At 40.9% G+C, this 22,316-nt stretch overlaps 1 protein-coding gene across 20 annotated transcripts in view; it reads left to right on the top strand.

Moving 5' to 3' along the window:
- The window catches only part of BBX (BBX high mobility group box domain containing), a 136,646-nt gene extending 115,169 nt beyond the window's left edge, over nucleotides 1-21,477 (top strand). For 13 of the 20 annotated variants that reach the window (XM_082754940.1, XM_082754938.1, XM_082754943.1 and 10 more), the window contains 4 exons: nucleotides 2,505-2,594; nucleotides 9,620-9,817; nucleotides 10,497-10,689; nucleotides 13,278-17,313. In XM_082754940.1, coding sequence (XP_082611066.1) covers nucleotides 2,505-2,594; nucleotides 9,620-9,817; nucleotides 10,497-10,689; nucleotides 13,278-13,365 — 569 coding nt within the window. In that variant the 3' untranslated portion in view covers nucleotides 13,366-17,313. Of the gene's footprint in view, nucleotides 1-2,504; nucleotides 2,595-9,619; nucleotides 9,818-10,496; nucleotides 10,690-13,277; nucleotides 17,314-20,261 lie in introns of those variants that run through there. The other 7 variants (XM_082754937.1, XM_082754935.1, XM_082754934.1 and 4 more) reach the window with 5 other exon arrangements.
- Nucleotides 21,478-22,316: the final 839 nt, after the last annotated feature.

Below are 22,316 nucleotides of genomic sequence, written 5' to 3'. Positions count from 1 at the left end.
TTTCCTTATAAAAAGGTGGCTTCTCTTTTCACTCCACTGCAGTCAATGTCTTTCCATCTGAGAACAGAATTTTACATGCAAGTAGCGTGTGCTATGAACCATCTAGCATCTGCTACGTGGTGCAGATACAAGCTTATCTGAAGTGTTCTTTGATGGTAAAAGAGAAATTTAAGACAGAGCTTTCCTTATCCATGCAACAACTGTCATCTTTTGGGGAGTTTTTAATCTCATTTATTCTGTTCAATTGCTGGCACTCACTGATAGTCCGTGGAATAAAGCAGTTTGTAGGGTGCAAGCCAAGCTGTAGCAGTGGAGATTTCTGTAATACCATGTAAAATGTTGCTTATTCCAAGCACCTACAAATCACTTATTTGTTAAGCTGGAGAAAAAAAAAAAAAAAAAAAGAGAGAGAGAGAAAACAGTAGAAATGATGTCCTGAATTCTCTCTTGCATATCTCTGCCTCTGTGTCTGGTGGAACTGTTTTGGAAAGATTTGTCTCTGCTGATATGAATTAAGCATTTGACTTTAGTCTTCGGGAAAGCCCAGGTACACTTTCCCTCAACCTGCTTGAGCTTTTTCGTGACATACTTTGCATTTTTCTTGTACTGGCACTATACTGCTTATCCAACTCTGTGGTACTCAGGAACCTACTCTAAAATCTGCAGGAAGACACTTGAATTAGTTTGAATGAATACAGCCTATTCTATTGAACTTTACAGTATTTTCTCTACAAGTTCTATTAAAAAAGCTATTAAAATTCAAGCTGATAGTGTCTAGCCTGGATTGTTTTTTGGTTTTGTTTTTGCTTTGGTTTGTTGTTTGACATCTGGATTTTTTGTGATACTATTCACTTTTTCCCAAATTTTGATTTCTTTAGTTTGCTGTTGTTGTTTGTTTGTTTGTTTTAAAAAAGGCATCAGTGAACCACAAAGCCAAATATACAAAATCTTAGGATTTCTCTGTCTGTTCCTGTCTAGGTTTTACTGTTCTCTGTGTATTATTCAAACAGAAGCTAGTTTCTATGAATGCTGTTCTCCTTCTTGCCTGCACTACATGTTTTTCTCCTTCATTCCCCACATATAGCGCTGGGTAGTGATCAAAACCTGCAGATCACATTACTACACGTTTACAGTTGTCTCAGTAGCCAGTGTGTGTCTGGCTTCTTGTAAGGATAAGGAGGAGCAGAGGAGGTCAGTGTGGTGGATGGCGTGCAGTTCCTGCTAGAGTGCAGCTGGGAAGGATGCCCTCTCGTGAGGCTGTGAGATGTCCTGGCATCTGCAGCACATCTCCTTTCTGTTTGGGCAGGTCTGTTTGGAGCTAGCCTGAAGAAGTGCTCACCTGCTATATCTTCGGAAATAAGATTTTGATGTGCAGCTTGTTTCTGAAAAGTAACTGCCTAAAAGTGGCTTTGCAGTGTAGAAATAATGCGTCTGTTATTTCTCTGCTGCTGTATCTCCATTAGTGAGTCAAAGGATGGCTTCCTAATGGCTTCTGCTAGTGGCATGCTTTGTCTGCTGCCCTGTAAAATGCCTTCTGACTATTACTAGCAAAGACTCCACTGTCAAAGTAGGAATGGGACCATCAGCTGGGTACACCCTCACCTTACTCTCCTGGGAGCTTTTACTTCTGCACTTACTATAAACTTACTTCTGGTCACCAAAAAGGCAAACCTAACTCCTGGTCCTGCGGGGGTTGACCATGCCTGGTAGGTACGGCCTCACCCAGTCACTCCCCTGACAGCGGGATGAGGGAGAGAACCGGAAAGGGTGAAAGTGAGGACAAAGACGTGTATAGGTTGGGACAAAAGTGGTTTAATAAGTGACAGGATAAAAACCAAGAAACAAGTGGAGCAAAACTACTCACTCACCACCAACAAACCCATGCCTAGCTAGGCCCTGAGCAGCGTCTGCTTTGGAAACCCATCCCCAGTTTTACTGCTGAGCGTGACACCATATGGTATGAGATATCTCCTCGGCCTGCTGGGGCCAGCTGTCGTGGCCCTGTCCCCCGACACCTCTTGTGCCCTCCCAGCAGGGCACTCCTCGCCCTGGGGTGCAGAGGGAGGAACAGAAGGCCTTGGCACTGTGCAAGCACTGCTCAGCAACCACTAATCACCAGTGCGTTATCGACACTGTTTGGGTCACCAGTTTCGAACACAGCACTATACAGGCTGCTGCGAAGAAAGCAGCCATCCCACTACACATCCAAAAGAGCGCGTGTCTTTAAACAAACAAAGCTCTTGTTTTATTATATGGCTGAGCTTTCTGAAGGTCACTGTTCTGCAAAATGCTCTGGGACACTTTTGCATAGAGAGGTGGTGGGTTGGAGTACAGCCTGCTTAGATAGAGAGCCTCCAGAGAGCGCAGTGGGTGTTAGTTTTTGTGCTTCACCATGAAATGGCATCCTGCATTAGTGGAAGGGGAGGTTTACAGTACATGCTGTGACTGTTGTGCTCTTTCTAAAACTGCTGATTAAAAGTATGTATTATTAATGTTGTCTGTAGGTTCATTCCAGTCTCAGAAAAAGAACTTATTCCACAAAATTGTCAGCAAATATAAGCACAAAAAGGAGAAGCTTAATGTTCCGGACACAGGTACTGGTGCATTACTTAGTTAAGGTTTCGGTCCGCCTGCTCTCTGAATTCAGTCTCGGGTGATGCTTCTAGGCAGAGGCTACCTGACTCTCTAGCCTTTGACTGCTTTGGTCCTTTATTTCCCTGTCTGCTTTGACTCCATTAGCTCCTGGCTCCAGTTGGTCATACTGCCTTACTCGAGTACAAAGCTGTTTCTCTGTTCCTTGGTATCTCCCTTGATTACAGTTTCTCTGCTCCAGACTCTGCAGCAGAGCTGACAAAGCAAGGGCAGTTCTGCAGTTGGCCCTGAACTTTATCTTCCACTGACTGTTTACCCCTTGGCCATATTTATGTTGCTCGCTCCTCTCCCTCTGATTTCCATCTGTCTGGAGCTCTGCAGACTGCAGCTGGTCAGAACATGAGAGCTGGTTTCTGCACCAGTTCTCAGGAGTACTCCTGCCATCCTTGAACCAACCCTCCCTCTGTAGAAACCTTAACCAGCTGCCCGTTTGCCTCTGATTGAAGATAACATCTACAGGATTTTCTTGTTTAAGTTCTGCCTCAGATCTGCTCCGCCCTCTGCACTACCGGTAGTGCTCTGACGTCTTTCTCTTGTTAGAGCACTCTGGTCCTGCATACCCATACACTCACAAGTCCCAGGGTTGTTTTCAAGTGTACAGTATGTACAGGATTATAAGTTAGCCTTTTTTCCTGGGTCTTTTTTTTTTCCTCCTTTCCACCCCCTAGTCATCTTCTCCATGCTATCCAAAGCATCCACAATGGAGTTCTCTCCTACATCATCCCTGAGATACAGCAGAGCCTCTCTGGTTGTTCTTACTTAGGTAGCTCCATGAATTTCTTCCTTTTAATCCCATCCATGTCTGTCTCTTTTTAAGATAATAAAATGACAATCTGTATCTCCAGTTCCCCCAGCTACCTTTATGCTCAATCCTTTTCTCTGAGGCTTGATCCACGTCATTTCTTCTCCTTTCCTGATGCTGTGTTTTGTATCTTCCATGGTACACTTGCACTGTTTTTCCTCATAGCCTCTGTCAGCTGCGCTGCATTCAACAAGGCAAATATTTTTAAATTACATATTCTTTTTGTTGGTTTTGTAAAACAAACGTGTTGCGAGAGTTGCTCATGAGAAGTAACTGTTGTGCTTCCACACCAGAGTGAAGAAGACATCACACATTAGCATAGTTCTTATTGGGTGCCATTCAGAATCCTGTGTGCCTGAATCCACCACAGAGAGAAATTAATATGAATAAATAATGAATAAATAAAAATTTAAAAACAGTGTTTAAATTCTCCTATAGGAAAAGAAACGGCATTTAAGACAAGATTGAGTAAAAAATATTTATATTTTAAAATCTGTAGATACAATGTGAAGCTAAGCAAAATGATTAAAAAAAAAAATTAAAAAACAGCCTGTTTTGATATAAAGTGAAGCATTCACTATGATCAAAGATTCAAGCCTGACAAGTGTTGAATACCATGGCCTTATTCCAACACAACAGAGGCATGTCCTTGGAAGTTAAGCATGTGAATAGTGTCACAGCGACTAAATAATGAAAGATGTCTGTGCATTTGCTGGAGTAGGGCCAGTGTGCTGAGTTCATCCCAAGACTGAAACAAAGGCATGAGAAGCTTGAACCTACCAGTCTTACACAGCCCACGTAGAGATCATCAGAGGAAAGGCAGCGGATGTATACGTTGGAGGGGAACTGTGTTTTCTCAGAGTGAAAATCTGGGGTCTTGCCTGCTGGAAGTGTACGGTGTGGTGTGGTTATCAGCCATGTGCGGTGTGGGTATGGCCCTGGCATTTGGCAAACAGCCTCACCTAACATTGTAGTTTCATCAGTTGCAGTGCAGTGTGGCCCTAAACTCTCTGAATCCACCAGCCCATGTTCTGCAGCACTCAAGCTGGGAATCCCAGCGTGTTCATTTAAATTACAATGTACAAGGATTGGTGAATCAAATACTAAAATGAAAATTCCTGCTCTTTTTTTTTGTGGTTAGTTTATACTTGTGGTGAGTCATGAGTGTGTATGTAAGGGTTTTTATGGGGTTGATTTTGCTGGAGGAAGGAGAGGCTTGGGTATTCTGATAGCTGGAGGGAAGAAGCTTGGAAGGGTTGCTGTCAGCAGGGGTCATGCTAGATTCATCCTTTTACAGCTGGAGAAATGTGTGTGTGTACAGACCTGTGAGAGTGTGTGTGTTTTGAGTGAGCGCTTCTGTCTTCCAGGCAATAAATGCACTAAGGGCACATTTTGAATTGGCTGGGGCATGTTCTCCAGGCTTCTCTGCTTCGGGTATCTGAGTGAATCCGGACTTCACGTAACCGCAGTGTATGCAGCATCACCAGTGCAAATCACTGTATTATGAGCTGGCAGATGTTTAAGGAAATGTAACCCACAAAATATCACTGGATGTGCCACAACACCTGCTCCTTGTCAGGGGATGTCTCTGCCTGTTAGCCCCACTCCTTGCTAAGGTTCGGTATGCCTTCCTACCCCATGAGTCCCCATGAGTGATATTGCAGCAGCAACCCTTTGTCAGAAGAGCTGCGTCTTCCACCAGGGTGTAGGTCAGTTTGCTGTTGTTTCCTAAGCACTGGTGAAGCAAATGCTACTTGAAGCTTTGCTCCCTACCTTGCTAGGCTTCCCCTTTTTAGCTTAATGAAGATGATTAAACCATTACAGCCTGCCTTCCTTTCTTCATACCAGCATGCTTGGACCCACAGGAACATTTGTTTTCCACTAGACATGGTTAAACTGCAAATCCTGTTACAGTTGGGCATTGTTGAAGAAATTGGTTTAAATTTGTCTAGTATCTTCCTGATGTTCAGTCTAAAAAGCTTGTCCTCTTCTGTGGTATGCTGAGTGACTTGAACCGACGTCATTTTTACGGTCTGAAAGGCAGCTGATAGCTCTTCAGTGTAGAGTGAGACCAGTAGCTATTCACTGGGCTCTTCAATTCAGCATTTTTAACGTGGACCTGCCTCTGTGATTTGAGTACAGGTTTGGCACTATAGCATTTCCCAAAGGGACTTGTCTTACCCTACTCATCCTCGTTTAGCATGCTGTTAGGAGAGAGATGGGTTAAAGACGTTCATCAGTGTTCTTGATGCTACTTCAGCTGTTTTTGCTTTGATTGCATATTATTATTAATTGCATATTATTATACTGCAGCATTAAAATCAGGATTAGCAAGAAACTTCCAATCTCCAGCTGCAAGCTTTACAGAAATACTGATAGTTGATATAAATGAGCAATGTCAGAACAGAGTCAGGTTTTCTAAATCCTTGCTTTCCAGACTGCACTGTACAACTCAAGAGGAAACCACGCATAGCTGAGGGGGCAATACGAGGATTGCATGTACTTTGCAAACCTGCAGAGTAGGGTAGACTGTCCGTGCTAATTTTAAGCTAGTTATCTCAGGAAACCATCTAGCATAGAGCTCTAGATGCTTTTCTTTCCAAATCATTTTTGTGTCCATGGTGTAAGTATGCTGAAAGGTCCAGCTCTTCATATCATGCTCAACTCTTCTTGCTAAAAAAAAAAACAAAAACAAAAAAAAAAAAACAGCCCTGTAGTTGTGCATACACTAAAGTCATGTGGGAAGGTAACCATAGAAATCTCTGCAAGACTGAACACTATCTGCAGGATCTCATTTAATTTCTAAGTAGCGTTTTCCTGAAAATCTACAACATTCTTGAATGTAGCACAGTGTGAAAACAGAAGGGATATTAAATGGATTAAAGATATGATTAAATAAAAACAGAGGGAATTAAACTTATTTAGCCCTGTCCTTTCTTCACTGAAAAATAAAGGTCTGGTTTAAAGCATTCATATGGGTGTACCTTTGGCAGTGGAAGCAAGGGGGTGCTGTTTCTCTCAAAGGAAGCAGGAATGAAGAATAGGTTGGCTATTCAGTTGTTGAAGCATGGACTCTTCATCTCTGGAGTTTAATGCAAAGGGTCTTGTTGGAGAAGCCTTTAGTCTTGTATGATTTCCTCTGAGTTTGGTTTTATCTCTGCTTGAATAATAAACTGCAAAGAATATAATGAAATAATTTCTCATCCCAATTTCCACCAGGACGGGTAGAGAAGAAAAATTCTCCTGAGGAAAGCAGTTCTTCCCTTCAACACCCCCCCTGCTTACACACAGGAAAGAAAAAAGAAAGAAAGAAAAAAAAAAAAAAAACAGACACCACCCCACTCATTCATTATTCATCCTTAATCCTTTCCTATTCAAAGTTGTATGGCAGCAGTGTTACAATGAAGTGATAAAGAGCTTACTCCGGAGTTAGGGGAGGAAATAATCATAGAGGACTCTCCTATGTCTGATTTCAAGGATTGAGAAACCTGAAAACATGGAAAGGAAATATACTTAACAGCATTTTGAATTTGTCAGTCACCTTCTACTATTTCTTAGTGAAATGCCCAGCTGTCGTGTATTCCTTCATCTTTTACAATCTTTTAAAACATTTTATGTCTTTAATTTTTTAAATACTGTCCCTTTTATTCCGCCTTTCAAGGCTTTATGTTAGTAATTTCTTGAGCCTTTTTGGATGTCTACAATGTGAAAAATAAAACAAATTTAAAAGATAGCTGTCCATTGTATTGACCAATCAACTTAATTTCTGGTGACCTGACATAGCTCATAATATGCTACACATGTAGCTAAAAACATACATGGGTTTCTTTCTATCAGATGTTGCTTATTGTTTAAAATCATGTCTCTAATATTTTTATTAAATGTAAAAAAAAAAAAAGGCTTGCATTCCTAAAATTAAAACCATTATAAACTCAGTCAAACTAGAATTAAACAGCACTGCCAAAGTAGTATCTAATTAGAGCAAATCCCCACATCATAATTAGCAAATACTGTTGGACTACAACCAAGCCATTACATTAATACATAATCAACACTTATGAATTCCCAAATAAGAAATCTAGAGAGAAAGCTGCCCATTTAATTATACATTCCAATTAAAATTTTGGTCTCAGTCAGTACAGTAAGCGCATCTGAATATCTCACTGCTAACCACACTGAATTACTTGAAAGTCACATTTATAGTCACTGGTGCTTCTCCTGAATTGGACTGTTACGGGGCAGATCTTATTGCGATCGCTCTTTCACTCTTTAAAAAAATTTAAAGCTGTGTTCTGCAAAAGTTTAGCATAATTGAGTAAACACTGAGAAAAGCTCATGGAAACTCTGTATTTTTTTCAAAATAAAGATCACACACACGTTCAACAAATTTTTTCCACAAGAAGATATGAAGATGGATTTAAGAACGTACATGAATTAAGTTCTGGTACATTCCCAAGTGCTTTTACACATGCACTAGGTCTGATCATACTCAATATAGGAGATGGGCCTTGTTCAGTGCTTAACCCTTCTGAAACAGCAGTGGCTGGCACTCCAGCTTGAGTTTTGCACATTGTTTTTTGCTTATCCTGCCACCCACAAAGTGAACAAATGGGTCTTAGGCACTTCTTGAAAATGGGAACAAAGAATGAAAGAAAGGGTGGGGGAAGAGAAAGCTAAATGCAGACACGGTAACAGCGGTGAAAGGACTCTTAAAAAGAGAGAGGCTGTATGTAACCCGATGGGTAGTAAAGAAAATAATGAGTTGGAAGTGCTGCAGAGGAGATGAGATGCAGGCATTAGGAAAAATTATGTAATCGTTGAGGAGGCAGTGCATCTGGGAAAAAAACAACCTGAGGGCTTGGTGAAGATACCACAAGTACTCCGTTTCAAAACAGGTTAGAGAAGCCTCTAAGAAATGGCCTGGGTATTCCCTTTGTTGCCAACCCTGTCTTTCTGTAGTCACAGATGATGTAGGCCTCATAATACTTTTATTACAAGAGAAAATCTATCCCACATTGCATTTGTGGACTAGTGTTACCCTGTGGTATCAGCAGTATGGTTTATTAAATCACTGGAAATCACAGGATCATAGAACAGCTTGGGTTGGAAGGGACCTTATATCCAACTCCCCACCATGGGCCGCGATACCTCCCACCAGACCAGGCTGCCCAGAGCTTTGTCCAACCTGGCCTTGAACATTTCCAGGGATGGGGCACCTACAGCTCCTCTGGGCAGCCCGTGCCAGTGCCTCACCACCCTCTGAGTGAAGAACTTCCTCCACTGGCAAGCAATTGATGCCTGTATGATCTGTCTGATCTCAGACTTTAGAAATGTAAATACTGCCAGTGATTGCTGCTTGGCCAATTTCTGCATGAATAAGAGTAAAATCAGTGTCTAGTCAGGTGAAAACTTGTGATTATGTTCCACTTCAGGATGGAAAGTTGCTTTGAAGTGCCAACACCGGTACTGTTGAAAAAGATTCAAAGTGTTCCTTTCACACTCTGGCTTTATGCAAGCAGCATTTCCATCACAGGATTCTATCCTGTGTTTACTTTCCTTTATTCTCATCTTCAAATGGGATCTAGTTCAGCTTTCGTATTTGCTGCCTTTGTTGGCTTTTGTTTGTTTGGAGTTTTGTTTTTTTGTTTAAGCTTTATTGTTTTATAAAAGACAGCATTTCCTTCTGCTTCAGGGAGACAGCACAGAGTAGTGACTATAGAGAGAAGTCAGGGTTACAGAATCACAGAATCTTATTCAGGAATTTCTGAATTCTGCCTGTGATTCTGGCTATGAGCTAAGATAAGCTTACGTGAGGGCTCTCTATTCCTTAAATGCGTTGTGTCCTCTGGCTTCCTGTTGGCATCTTCTGTTGTGGAGCATTTTACACTGACTGATACCACGCTCCCACTGAAATGCTGCTGCCTGTCTCACAGTTTCCTTTGTCAATGTTAGAAAGTTGAACTTCCTCAGACATCTTTAGGAGCTGTTGCTACTATTCCCCTTCAACCCCCTGCAGCATCCAGGTGATATCTTGCCGTGGGTTATGCTCAGAGTACATGAAAGGGAAGGCTTAGTACATTATGTGGATGCTTGCAAAACAGTAAATGAGCATAGACAGTAGTTGAGTTATTCTACATTTAAACGTGCATTTTTGTTCTTTTTCAGCCATATTCTTAGAAGACAAAAATTCCAGTGAGCCTGCCTGGAAAAATAAAATTTCTATATCTGCCCTAAACACTCCAGAGCCAGCAATGATGCACGAGCCTTTAGTTGGGAGCCAGAAGAGGAAAGCAAGGAAAACTAAGATCACTCATCTGGTCCGAACAGCAGATGGTCGAGTGTCACCAGCAGGAGGGACACTGGGTAAGGAAATGGTAGCTTAAATTTTGTTAAAACTGAGTAGTTGGAGATGGTATGAGAGTACAACCAACTTATCAGGGAAGTGTTGTTCAGCCAGCACAGACTCAGACCTGCTCAGAAAGGTCATTCAATAAAATGCGGACATCGATCAACTGGGAGATTAGTGTGTCCATAAAGTCCAGCCTCTTTTATTTGGCTGCCCACATCTGCCTTCTCTCCCTGGATAGTTCTCTCAGAACCACGAGCTGATTACAAAGAGAATTAAGTTTCATGGTTTCTTTCCAGTCCAGCAAAGAAATTATACTGCAGCTAGTTGCACGACATAAAACCAAGTTCCATAATATAACAGTCAATGCAAAAGCCCTTGCAGGAGACCTCAGCAGTTAAAATAATCTTGTAGGACTTCTGCATCTTAAACACGCACAGAGACACAAGCTCTCTTGTCTGACCTAAAGGATGAAACTCGGCTGAATCCAAAGTCAGTAAACTGCTTCATAAACCTCAGTATGCTTCTGCCGGTAGCTTGGGTCAGAAGAGGTTGCAGCATAAATAGGATTACACTAGCAAAATCGAAGCCCTAAAGGTAAAGATGCTGTTAACACCAGACTGGTCAGTACGTGGATGTGCTGCTGTGAACTTAAGGGCTGTCTAGACTTGCAAGCTTAACTTTCTTTTGTTTCAGAGGAGAAGCCTAAAGATCTGCCACAAAGTAGTCTTCAGAAAGCCTCAAGTGCAGAAACAGATTGCAACAGTGAATGCTCCAGAAATGCAGAGACAGAAGAAAATCATAGTATTACATCAGATATGCCAGCAGTGTCTGCGTTTTTTAGCTTAGCTGCTCTGGCAGAGGTAGCAGCAATGGAAAATGTACACAGGTACGGTTTTATGGTTTTCTTTTCTACTTGTTGCCACCGTGTTTGGAAAGCAAGCAATATGCAGTGTTTAATTTGGTCTGTTTTTTCCTCCAGTGCTTTCTCTGAATGTCTGTTTTCTACCACTAGCCTCATAGTATTAACTCTTCACCTACATGACAATATAATTACTTCAATAGTCAGTAAAATGATCCTCCACAGTAAGCTTGCCTCCCAAGTTTTGTATATAAACCATTTAATATGCTCCTTGAGATCCTAATGATGAAGAGTTTCTAATTTTTGGACACCATTTGTCAGATAACAGTGGATTTAAATAGCTGTTGCATGCTGATTTGTACGTCTCTGTGGCCTGACTGTGGAGAGAATTTCATGTAACTTCAGCAGAAGTTCGTATCTTATCTTATCTTATCCTGAACATGACTGAATGAAGCTAACTCGTTATTTTTACTCTTTTGCTTTGCTGTGTAGGAGGCAAAGCAGCTGCAGCATGTCCTCAGGGCAGAACAGTTCTGGGTGACGGAACGGCGTGTTGCTTTGGGCTGGTCCTCTTGGTGTAGGAGTTAGGCCATCCGCACAGGTTCCTTAGGCCTGCTGGGTCAAATCAGCATGGCCAGATCTGGCCTTCTAGACCTGTGATGGGAGGAAACGAATGATGAATGACAGCAAGTCCTCCTTAGCTCTTAATTGCCTGCTATTGTTCTTCGATGCTCCAGTGTGTTGGAGATGATGCCCCATCCTTTCCTAGAGTGCAAAGTCAGTGAGGAAACCCTGGGCCGGTGTGAAAGCATCACGGCCTCTGCAAATGGCATGTGACAGATGGCTGGCTACCTAAGGAACTCCACAAGTTTTCTCTCAGTTTCTCCCAGTTCTGCAAAACATCTTTCTGCTTTAAGACAGCAAAAGTATGAACTCATTCGTGTCTTCTTCTGTGGTTAGGAGGCACAAAGGGAGCCTTGGGGAAGTGAGTTCTGCTATCCCTTGCAGCACTGTGGTTTTGTTGATTTCCAGTGATGGTCTGACAAGAATTGCACAAAAGTGACAGGATTTGCTTAGTTAGGCTTTTGTCTAGTTTGTTCTTCTAAAAAGTTTTGTGTTCCATTTTTCCCCATTAAAGTGAATGTCTTGAACTAATGCTTTGCATACCTTTCTGTTCGGGTCCTTCCTACCTAATCCCATGTTTTGTCATCCCATCGTGCAGTTAGCACAATGCAGCACCTTCTGTGAGGCCTGAAAACACCAGACTTGCAAATGTCTAACAGCTGTTGCAAATTCCAGCTTCTAATCACCAGGGAAATGAAAACAGGGACTCTTTCCCAGTAGCAGTTTAGCTGTACGTCTCTGGCAGACTTGGCAAATTGAAGTCGAAATAGAAACCTAAATCTGATGGGCTGGATGCCTCGCTAACTTCTACTCTGTTGATTGTTTGTTATCTTTGCAGCTTACTTCTTTATTTGTAAATAACTGGGAATGGGAAGAATAGCATTAGAGGTTTGCTTGATGTGTTTTTTCAGCATCTGAATTCAATTATTAAATAATTTTGCAAAGCCTTAGGCCTTGGAAGCCAGACTCCTTTCTAAGTGCAATTAGAGCTTTTCTGGAAGTGACAACATGGTTTTCATATGAATGTTTCTGTTTAGCTCTGGGTAGAGTGCCCTGGTTAAGCACTTGTGAGCCTGAGCTGCATTTTGTGCTAAGGCTACTGCACTGCACCCCTGGTGTGGAAAGCACGATGGTGCCCACGTGTCTGCAGAGGTCCTAGCTCTGCCAGAGTGAGGTAAAGTGGTCTTCGTGTAAATAAGAAGTAGGCCCCAGATTCACATTGCTGTAAGTGACACATGAGGTAACGAAAATAGAATCTGACTTGAGAGATTAGATAACAGGCTGCGATGTGCTTTGTGTATGCATTTTAAAAAGCAAGCTGCAAAGGAGTTCTCCCAAGTCCATCTGCTTCAATGACTGATGCTGATTTCCAGCACGTAATTCTGGTGCAGCTTATTTTTATGATATCCTGTGCCAGGGGATCATTTGTAAATTAACACGGCTCTAGTAATGAAAGAGATGTGCTGGGCTGATGAAGTGTTAAGTCATGCAGCTTGGACTAATCCCAACGTGTAACTCTGCTGGTGGGTATGTTTCCATATTGCTTGAAAGCTGGCTATTGACTCTCATTAACGTGACACACGCCTCTCCGCATTTGCCATCTTTTGCTACACATGAGCTGCACTCTCTGCTTCTGAGGGCTGAAGCCACTCACTTAGAAAACGAGTAACAGCACTTGTGTGCTCGTAACGTACTCTTCGGCCATGCATTTTGTTTCGGGTAGTCAAATACCATCAAGACTTGGTTTTGCTTGACTTTGCATTGTATTGCAGGTTGTCCTCAGGATATTTTCTTACCGTTGCAGGAATACCTATACAAAGAGCACAAATCCAGCAGTGTGTGGACACCTGTAGCAGTAGGGAGTTATGGTGTTATAAACCATATTGGGTGTTAAACCATATCATGTGCTGCTTTCTGTCCTCTCTAGTCTGCTAAAAGCAACTCCCGTGCTCCCAATAATGATGGGTGGCTTTTCTTTTCTTCTTTTGCAGAAGTCAGAGGGCCACACCTCTCCCACATGATGGACAGCCAAATGAAATGTCTCAGGCTCCAGTGCTTATTTCCTGCGCTGACCAGTGAAGCTCCACTTTATTGTAAAACATTGTGCTTTACCTAATATCCTAGCCTTGTCTTTACCAAGGGAAGCTAGTCAGTCCATGTGATGGAAACTATAGACTGCAAGCAAGTGCTTATTGCTCTGAGTGGCCCAGAATTCACTGGAAGCCAGACATTAGCAACTTGGGCCAGGTCCTCAAATCGGAACCCAGTGTGTAGGAGGGTGATATTATTTGTCTATTAATGAAGAGAAATGGAATGATCCCAGAGCTTGCTTTCTATTGAAGGCTTTTAAACAGTAAATAGGTGGTTGATGTGAAGAAGGCTGCCTTTACTGTTAGCTCACACAGCATCTCTTTTACCAACCAGAGAGTATGGCAACTAGTTTCATATAATACCTAGTTCAATGAAAATGAAAAAAAAAAAAAAAGAAAAAAAAAACAACAACAACGAAAACACTGACGCACTGCACTAGTTATTATTAGATATTCTTAGTCATTTTTGTACATGAAGATTTAAGTTCTAAGATGGTTTATATTAATAGGTTATGCCTACGTTTATATTGTAGAATGAATTTAAAACCTGTTCCAGAGAACTCAAGGCAGCCTGGACAGATGTACCATTGTTAGCGGTGTTTGGGCAGCCACGTGGTCCAGATGTTCTGCACTTTTATATTCGCCACCAGAGTGGTAGAGTTTACTGGCAAAAATTCTGACAGGCTATGTTTGGGTTTTGTTTCTTTTTAATTTAGCTTTGAATAACCAGGATGATGTGCATTAGAAAAAGGAGTGGTGTATGGAAAAGAAAAATACTGCAGATAATTGACTTGTCTTTTATGCCTTGGAGGGTTCCTTTATTTTTGCATAGATATCTGAGTGACTTGGTGAAACTTTCCTGTAAACAAAAAGTTCTGCAAATATGTTTTTCAAAAGTGACCTTAGTATTATTTCACCATTCTGAAGAACCTAAAAGCATGACTTTTCAATATACATGTACACTGATACGCGTACCTTTTACATTTTGCAAACACTGGCGTTGTTGTAGTTACTATGCACAGTCTCAGTCGGCTTCAGAGTTTTTCTAAAGGGCCAATTACAGTTTGTGTTGGTCAAGGGGCAAGTGTTATGCAGATAAACTACAACTGAAGAATAATGTTTGACGGAATTCAGACTACCAAACAGATCCATCTGCCAGTTTCTGTCTTTGCTTATGTTGAATTTTTGTGGTTTGCTCTCATAAATACATCCCAAAAGCCAGGCCGAGTGTATCACTTGGCCTGTTATCTTCACTATTTTGACTTACACTATTGTATAACCAAGCATTGATTCCTACCAACAGATGCAAAACGATCACTAGTAACTAATCTAAAGCTACAAATTCAACAGGGTACTTCTTCAATAGCACAAGATGTTTCCCTACTTTTTGCATTGTAGCACAACAATTTACCAAATTGGACTCCAGCAATAATTTTCTATTAGTCTTCGTCATACTGGCTGAATTTTTGATAGTATTAGATTGAGTTTGAAGTTCTTTGAATTAAGTCTTTAAAAGATGCGAGTTTACATCATTCTATCAGGCATTCTTATTTATACTTGACTGAATTGATAATGTGTTTTGGGGTTATTTTGTAACTAATTTGATGTAATAGCCATATGGACAGTAACTCTATTAATGCTTGCTAGGTTTAGCCTTTCATTGTTGTAGTTAAGTGAAAGTCTTTGGTTCATTGTTGGGAAACAACACACAACATACCACACAAGTTGGAACAAAGGATTAAAGGTTTGACATAGGGCGGACAGCTTGGAAAGTCTCACTAAAACAGCACCATCAAAGATGCATGTGTTGGAAGAAGGGAACAACAGCAAAAGAACAACAAAATTTAAGAGCCAATGAGTCAGTGAAAAGGCTTTTTAAAAATTCAGGTGAACATATGACTAAGAGCCCCTCAAATGCCATTGCAGCCTATGGCAGTATTTTTAATAAGATTTTATTAAAGTTTTATAAGTTATTTTAACAAGACAGGAAAAAACTTAAGACTTAAAACTATTGGGTCACAGCAAGGTGGCTGTTGGAGTTTTGGACCACTTTATAATTAGCTGAAATCCAAATATGTTACAGTGCAGGCCGTTCACGTTGACAATGGTACTAACTTATTTCTCTAGAAACCTTTAGAGTAGATATATTTTTGTCAAAGCACCCCATTCTTCCTCAATTTAAATTTCAATATTGTTCCTGAAGATATTTCTGTATATTAATGGTACCTTTTTTAAAAGAAACAGAAAATTACTTTTTTCTATATGAATTAATATCTTACTTGATCTGCTTTTCCTTGACTTTCCCTTAGAGAGGGGGTAGGGTTGGGTCAGTTTACTGGATATGACTGTTTTCAGATACTTATAAACCTTTTTGTAGATATGCTTAATTTTTAAGCGATTAGGCACTGAGAGTAGCAGAAATCCTGCAAAGCTTTATAGTTCACTAGGCATTTGCCTTTGTTGGTTCTCTGAGTGACGTCTTGATTTCAGTAGCTAGAATTTTCCCTGAATCTACTAGAAGGGGTATCAGTATTTTCAGGTAACAAAGTCTGTTAGCACAACAAAAATTTCAGACCAATATCTTACTGTATTGGGGTTGGGTTTTTTTCCTTGTTTGTTTTGTTTTAATTTTTATTAATTTCAGCTGCTTTCATTTTGGAAAATCATATTGCTATTGTGTGTACTTCAGTATACCAGCAAACACTGTTACCCGTTAACACATTGTCCACAAATGCCTCTAGAGAAGAAATTGTTGCACCTTATGTATATCTCAAGCAAACCAAAATATGATGCTTTTCTGCTTTGTTTATTCTGAATATGTTGTATCATACTTTACTGAACCCGTTTTAACTTAGCTAAAGCTATCAATATTTATGCATTTCACATTATTTTCTGGATCTGAACCTGTGTATAAATCTTTCTTTAAAAAAAAAAAAAAAAGAAAAGCAATTACCGTAGTCGTCCTCTATCACTTATCCATGGGAGTGGGGAATCTTGTCTCAAGTGTAAAATGCAGTACTGTCCCAGTTTTCCTTAGTTTTTATTTATTTAGTGACCTTTGATACTTCATATATAGTTTCAAGGTATAGAGAATATATTGTCGTAACCGAAGCTACAGATCTAAGCAGCTGGGAGAAATTTACTGTAATGTCTTCTTAATTGTTCTAGTACTGTATATACATATGGGAAAAATGTTCTGCAGAACATTTGAGATGCAGATTCTTATCCCCACAGTAGGTTATTTTCCAGATATTAGACCAAATCAATCAAAAACATCCATAGTGATTACTTCATGCTCTGCATATGGCAGGAATTACCCCTTGAATGTGCTGTGATTTCAGAAATAGAATATATTTATTTAAGATGACTGAATGCTCTTTTATACTAATACAATATCCCAAAGTCATGAGCAAAGGATTTCTCGTTAGTTTGGGTTTCTATTTTATAGCATTGGTGCATGACTTTTGACATCGAAGCGATGAGCGTTGTTGTTGGAAAGGGGCACAGGAGCAAGGGACAGGTAGAAGCACGTGAACTGGTGTGCAGGTTGCACTGCTGGTCTTCACTGTTGGGGTGAAGGAGACCTGCGTAGCACCAGGCTGAGGAGCACTCTGCAGCCTGTGTCGAGTAGAAACCCGAGGGAGTTGTAACAGGGAATGCCTTACAGTTTGGATGCCGTCTTTTGGAACAGGATATTAAATTGAAGCAGTTTCACTTTCTGCTGCCTTTTTAGCTACTGTACAAATACTGGAGCAGGCTGAAGGCTACAGTTGTAGACATGGGACAGCAAGGAGGAGATAAAAGGAAAGCTGGCCTTTGTTCTCAGTAGGGTGAAGTTGTGGCAACAAAGGGGAGTTAGGAAAAGATATATATGGTGTGTGTGCGTGCGTGTGTGTACATTCTGCAACATTAAAAAAAAAAAAAAAAAAAAAAAAAACAGTAGAAAAGACAGAAACATCACGGGTCTACAAGAGCCTATAATGTATGCTGTTTCTTTGAGTGCACTCCCGTTTTTGAATGCTGAGTGTAATATGGCTACCTCTCCTAAAAGACTACTTTCGCTAACTTCCACTTGCTTTCAGGCTTGATCATGTAATCTTTTCAGCCACTGATACCATTTGTATATCACTGTATGCTTTACTTCCCCAAAGCAACATCTATACAGAGCTGACAACGTAAGGCTGAACATACAGTGGTAGCCAAACTGTGTTGCTGGAGCACTTTTGTTTAACCTCTGCCATAGTCATATGGGTTGCAGGACACGGGCCTACTAGTTGGCTCAGCGGGATGGGGTTTTGTAACAGCAGAAATGAAGTGCTGGTCAGGTGGTGGACTTCAGATATTCCCGGTGGTCACGCAGTAAGCCACATGCTGCTCTTGAAAATTATTCTGGAGTTTACGTTTGCAATCCTAATTCCACGAGGAAACATAACTGTGCAACTTTTGTGTTGTATACCGTACATCATCCCGTAGATGCTGTTTGTTTGCCGTGCTTGTTTGCTAGATCGTAGAGTTCATAGGTCTGTTTGCCATGTTTTGTACTATTTGTGGCATTCTCCTTACCTTGTACATATTGTGGAGCTACCATCCAAGGCTGCCAGAACGCTGAGTCACTTTCAGGACACTGAGAACCGCGAATGAGTGCATTTAGGCTGTGAAAGACTTTTGCCTCCTCCCCTGTATTTCCCAATTAAAAGGCGCAGTGACGTTTATTCTCTCACCTAACTGCTATTATAATCACTTATATACTCAGTATTTTCTACTGAACCGACAACTTTGAAGAAGCTTATCAAATGGATGTATATTTTATGTTCTCCCACTGATTCTTCTAAGACAGACACCTAGGAAGAGCTGACTTGAGATCTCCACTCAGCAACACACCTAAGCTTACGCTTAAAACCATCCTTATTTGAGGGGTAGCGTTGTTGTTTGCACTGCGGCAGTGCAGGAGCCCCGATTATGGACCACTGTGCTCTCAGAGTTGAGCTTGGGCTTGCGTGGTGTTTCTGGCTGAGGCGTGATATTTTGACCTAGGGTCTTCATTGGCACGGAGTTTTAAAGCACATGCAATAGCGGAACACTTGTTGAGTTCTTCCAAAGAATGATATTGTCATTTCTGGGTCCTGACTGTTACGGTATGCCAGCAGACCCACACTGTACTCTACTGGAAAAAATACATCTGCTGACACAATGTACAGGCTAACTAACCGGGCTTCTGAATGTAGTGGTCTAATCTGATCTTCTAACCCGTACAACTGAAACTTTATTTTCTCCCATGCACTGCAACACTTTGATCCGTGGTTTGGAGGTGACAAAAGAGAGAGAGAGATGTGTGTCCTCCGTGTATGTGTATGCATGTGCACACACACACACATTAGTGTGCAGGGACTTGCAAGACGTTACCTCTATAAAAGCATTCCCACCTCAGTTCATAAAACAACACGAGGTTTCTCAGACAACAGTTTTCGAACTTTCTTGGTAGATTTCATTCTCTTCCTTTCACATTACACCATAAGGTGTGATTTCAGAAATGTCTGAAGAAAGTTCAGACGCTGTGAAAACCTTCTTCCTCAGCAGTGCTTGCTTTCCATCACCAGTCTGTGTTCACAGCTCTAACACAACTGATTTGCTCTGATCTCTCTTCCTAGGGCCCAATCCTTCAACTTTTACTCTCATACATAATTCCACTAAATTTTGACCCAGTATTTGGCTTTATTCTTTCCAAAGCTTGGTGTAAACATGCCTTATAATAGTTCATCTCCATAAGTGGTATAACGGAGCTACTGCCTTCTAAGATGTGTGTAGTTAAAAGTCAATAAGCACATTTATAAAATGTCATGCTTTCTTCAAAACCTCTATCTAATTTGATATTTTAAAGTGCACATGTTAAGTCATGTGTATAACATGCTAGAATACATTAAACTGTGATCATGAAACTGAATAAAATATTTAATAAAATATTTGAAATATTTGAAAAGGACCTTCAAATAGATCTCTTTATGTTCATTCTATTTTGGTTATCTAGTGTGTGCCTGTAAACAGTTTCCCACTTAAAACTAATGATTGCAAATAAATACTATTAAAACAGAGCTTCTTTGATAATTCACCTGCTTTACTATCAAGTGATTGTTTACTTTACCATATGGCTGAGTTAATAGTATTTGCAGAATTTGTTTTTAGCTAGAGTATGAATTTGTTGGTTTTTTTTTTTGTTTTTGTTTTTTTTCTTTTTATACTTAAAAAGAAACAAGCTCATTTCCCATCTGGAAATGGAAGATGCCAAAAACCAGAGGAGAATCCTCAGAACTGTAAGCTGTAGTTTCCCGTCAGATCATCCGTTCAAATCTACATGACAATAAAAACGCTGTGTATTTTACAAAGGACTAATGCCCCTTTATTCTTGCTTAAACATGGGAGCTTCCATTTTATTTGTTTTAAATTCTGAGCTTGGTTCAGCACTTTTGACATTGTTGGAAAGATCCACAGACAAATAGTGCCACAGAATTCATTGGATTTATACTGGCATAAAGCTGGAGATTGTGGAATAGGGAGAGACAGGACTCAGTGTAGTTAGGCTGTGGGAAAAGCGTTTGCCTTTTCTTCTAAGCTTTCCAGGTTTCCACTTTGTGTTTCTGGATTTTTTCTTCACGCAATTGGAAAGCTCATTTATAGCCCACACAAGTATAAATGAAGTCATCTCACATAAAGAAGTCCTTGCTACATTTTCGGTCTTTGGACACGAAGAGAACTTCCTCAGAAATGTCTTCTGTTTTAGAAATAAGTAGTAAACATCATCAGTATATAAACTTAAAGGTCCCCACTGCTTTGGAAACTTGTTTAACTAGGCCTCTGTTCTACCCCTATGTTTTACCTTTCTTTGTTTAGGCTGGAAAATTAGACTGTGGGAGATCTTGTCTTTCCCTGTCCTTGGACACCTGAAGATTGCTTGATTGCAAGGATCACAAGAAGACCCAAGTACAGCCTGCACGAAACCAGTAGAAACCAGTTGTTCATCTGGGAGCAGAACTCGTCTCTGAGTCAAAAGTAGCAGAAGGGAAGCCTTTACCCTTTGGTTTGTTCGGTTTGCTTTTTTTTTTTTTTTTTCCTGCCAATTGTGTGCCATTTACTCAGGGAAGAAGAAACGTATGCAATCTTGCACTGCCTTTACTGGGTGTGCATCAGTGGTCTGCAGAGAAATACCAGGAATGGAGGAGCTTCAGCATTAGCCATGCAGTGATCATACCTGGGGAAGGGAGAGAAGAGCTCTGATGCTGCAAGAAATCTCACAAGTGAAGATACTCTCTCAGTATAGTATGCCCAGTCAGGGACATTGAAGTCACTTTTTTTTTTTTAATTACCAAATTACCTTAAAAGTTAGTCATTTTCCATATTCAAACTCCCACCTTTTTTTAATCTGCTCTCATTTTGTTCTTCCAACAAAGCATCTGCATAATGCAGCTCACTCCCAGCACATCCAGATCTGGTTTGTTACCCAGCTCTCGTGTGGCTTCTTGCAGCTGCAAGGCATTGCACTGGCACTCTTTTACCTGTCAGGTGAGACCAGTTTCCACTTGGAGGCGCAGGGCAGAAAGACATCCTCCTCCTCCTAAGGCAGCGTGCTTCTGCCAGGCATTACAACATTCTCCATAGATTCTATTTGTTAGATTATTACCATTTTTCATCACATTTTTTTAACGTGCAGCTAATCCTGCTCTGAAGCAGACCTCTTTTTTTTTTTTTTTTTTTTTTAAGTGTGAAAATATTAAGTGAGGCACAAATTATACTTGAGCATAGCATAACCATTACATAGCGCGTGGAACTGCCGGTTCTTCAGGAGGACACTAGCACTTTGTAACAAAATACGAGATAACGTTTCTATATCTGCTGCAAAGTTATGTTTTGTTTTGTTTTCAAAAATAAAACCTGTAAGATATAACGCCTACCATCTATTCAGTGTGAACTTCTTTTTGTGGACTGTTCTTGGCACAGAAACAGTAAGAAACTGAGCTCTAATACAGTTGCACTTAAAATGTGCTCTAGATTTCAGCTGCCCTTCATTAGTTACTGCCTGGCAAGGGAAGGTGTGTTAGATCTTCAGCAGAAGTAAATTAGCACAGGATGTACCTGTCTGTACCCCAGCTGAAACTCTGGTTGAAAATCCAGCCTATATAAATCAATACCAAAAGTTTGTTCCATACAAATAAATAATTCAGCCTATTTGTTGGCCTGTGAAACAAGAGGAACTAGTTGAAACAGACCCCAAAAATCAAACCACTTACATTGGCAAAAAATGTGTTTTGCTAAATGCAAACACCTGGTACTTTAATTCAGTCTGTCTGCATGGCTTACAGGAAAATGTCTTCCAGGTTTTCTCATTGCTTTCTGAGGCCGTGGCTGTCCCAACAGCCATGCTATGGAGGCACTTGGTGGCTCTGCCCTCAGAGGTCCTGTGCAGCCATGGATAACCCTAAGTTCCCCCAGGCATATGAAAAAACGTGTTCCCAGGAGATGTCCTGATTTAAAGGAAGCATTTGGAGCCTATCTTAATATAAGATACTGCGTGTATGGCCCACCCAAGGCTTCCTGCTCACGGCAGGCCATCAGGCCCAGGTCAGGTCATTCTGAGACTTGGTTACCTTCCTGCCGAGCCCTGTAGGAGTTACCCAGTTAGTCTGTAGTTACCTAGTCAGCAGCTGGAGTTATGACTGGTGTTTTCACCTCAGGCTTTCCAAGTACAAAGAACAGCGATTCCTTGATGTCTTCCTGAGTGGATTCTTAAAACCATACTGCTGCTGGAGGTCTCGGCAGCGTGTTGCCAGAAGTTTCAAGGCCTAGTATCTCAGTTAGAAACCTCTGAAAGTTTCCTGTGAGGGTATTTCTGTTCCAGATGGGACCCTCCCAAATACTGCTGTCGTATCACTGTGGTTTAATGAAAACATC

The sequence above is a fragment of the Aythya marila genome (genome assembly GCF_965140915.1).
Source record: "Aythya marila genome assembly, chromosome: 1".
NCBI classification, from domain to species: Eukaryota; Metazoa; Chordata; class Aves; order Anseriformes; family Anatidae; genus Aythya; species Aythya marila.
Note: the sequence above shows the minus strand (reverse complement) of the source record. Positions and strands in the feature narration are given on the sequence as shown.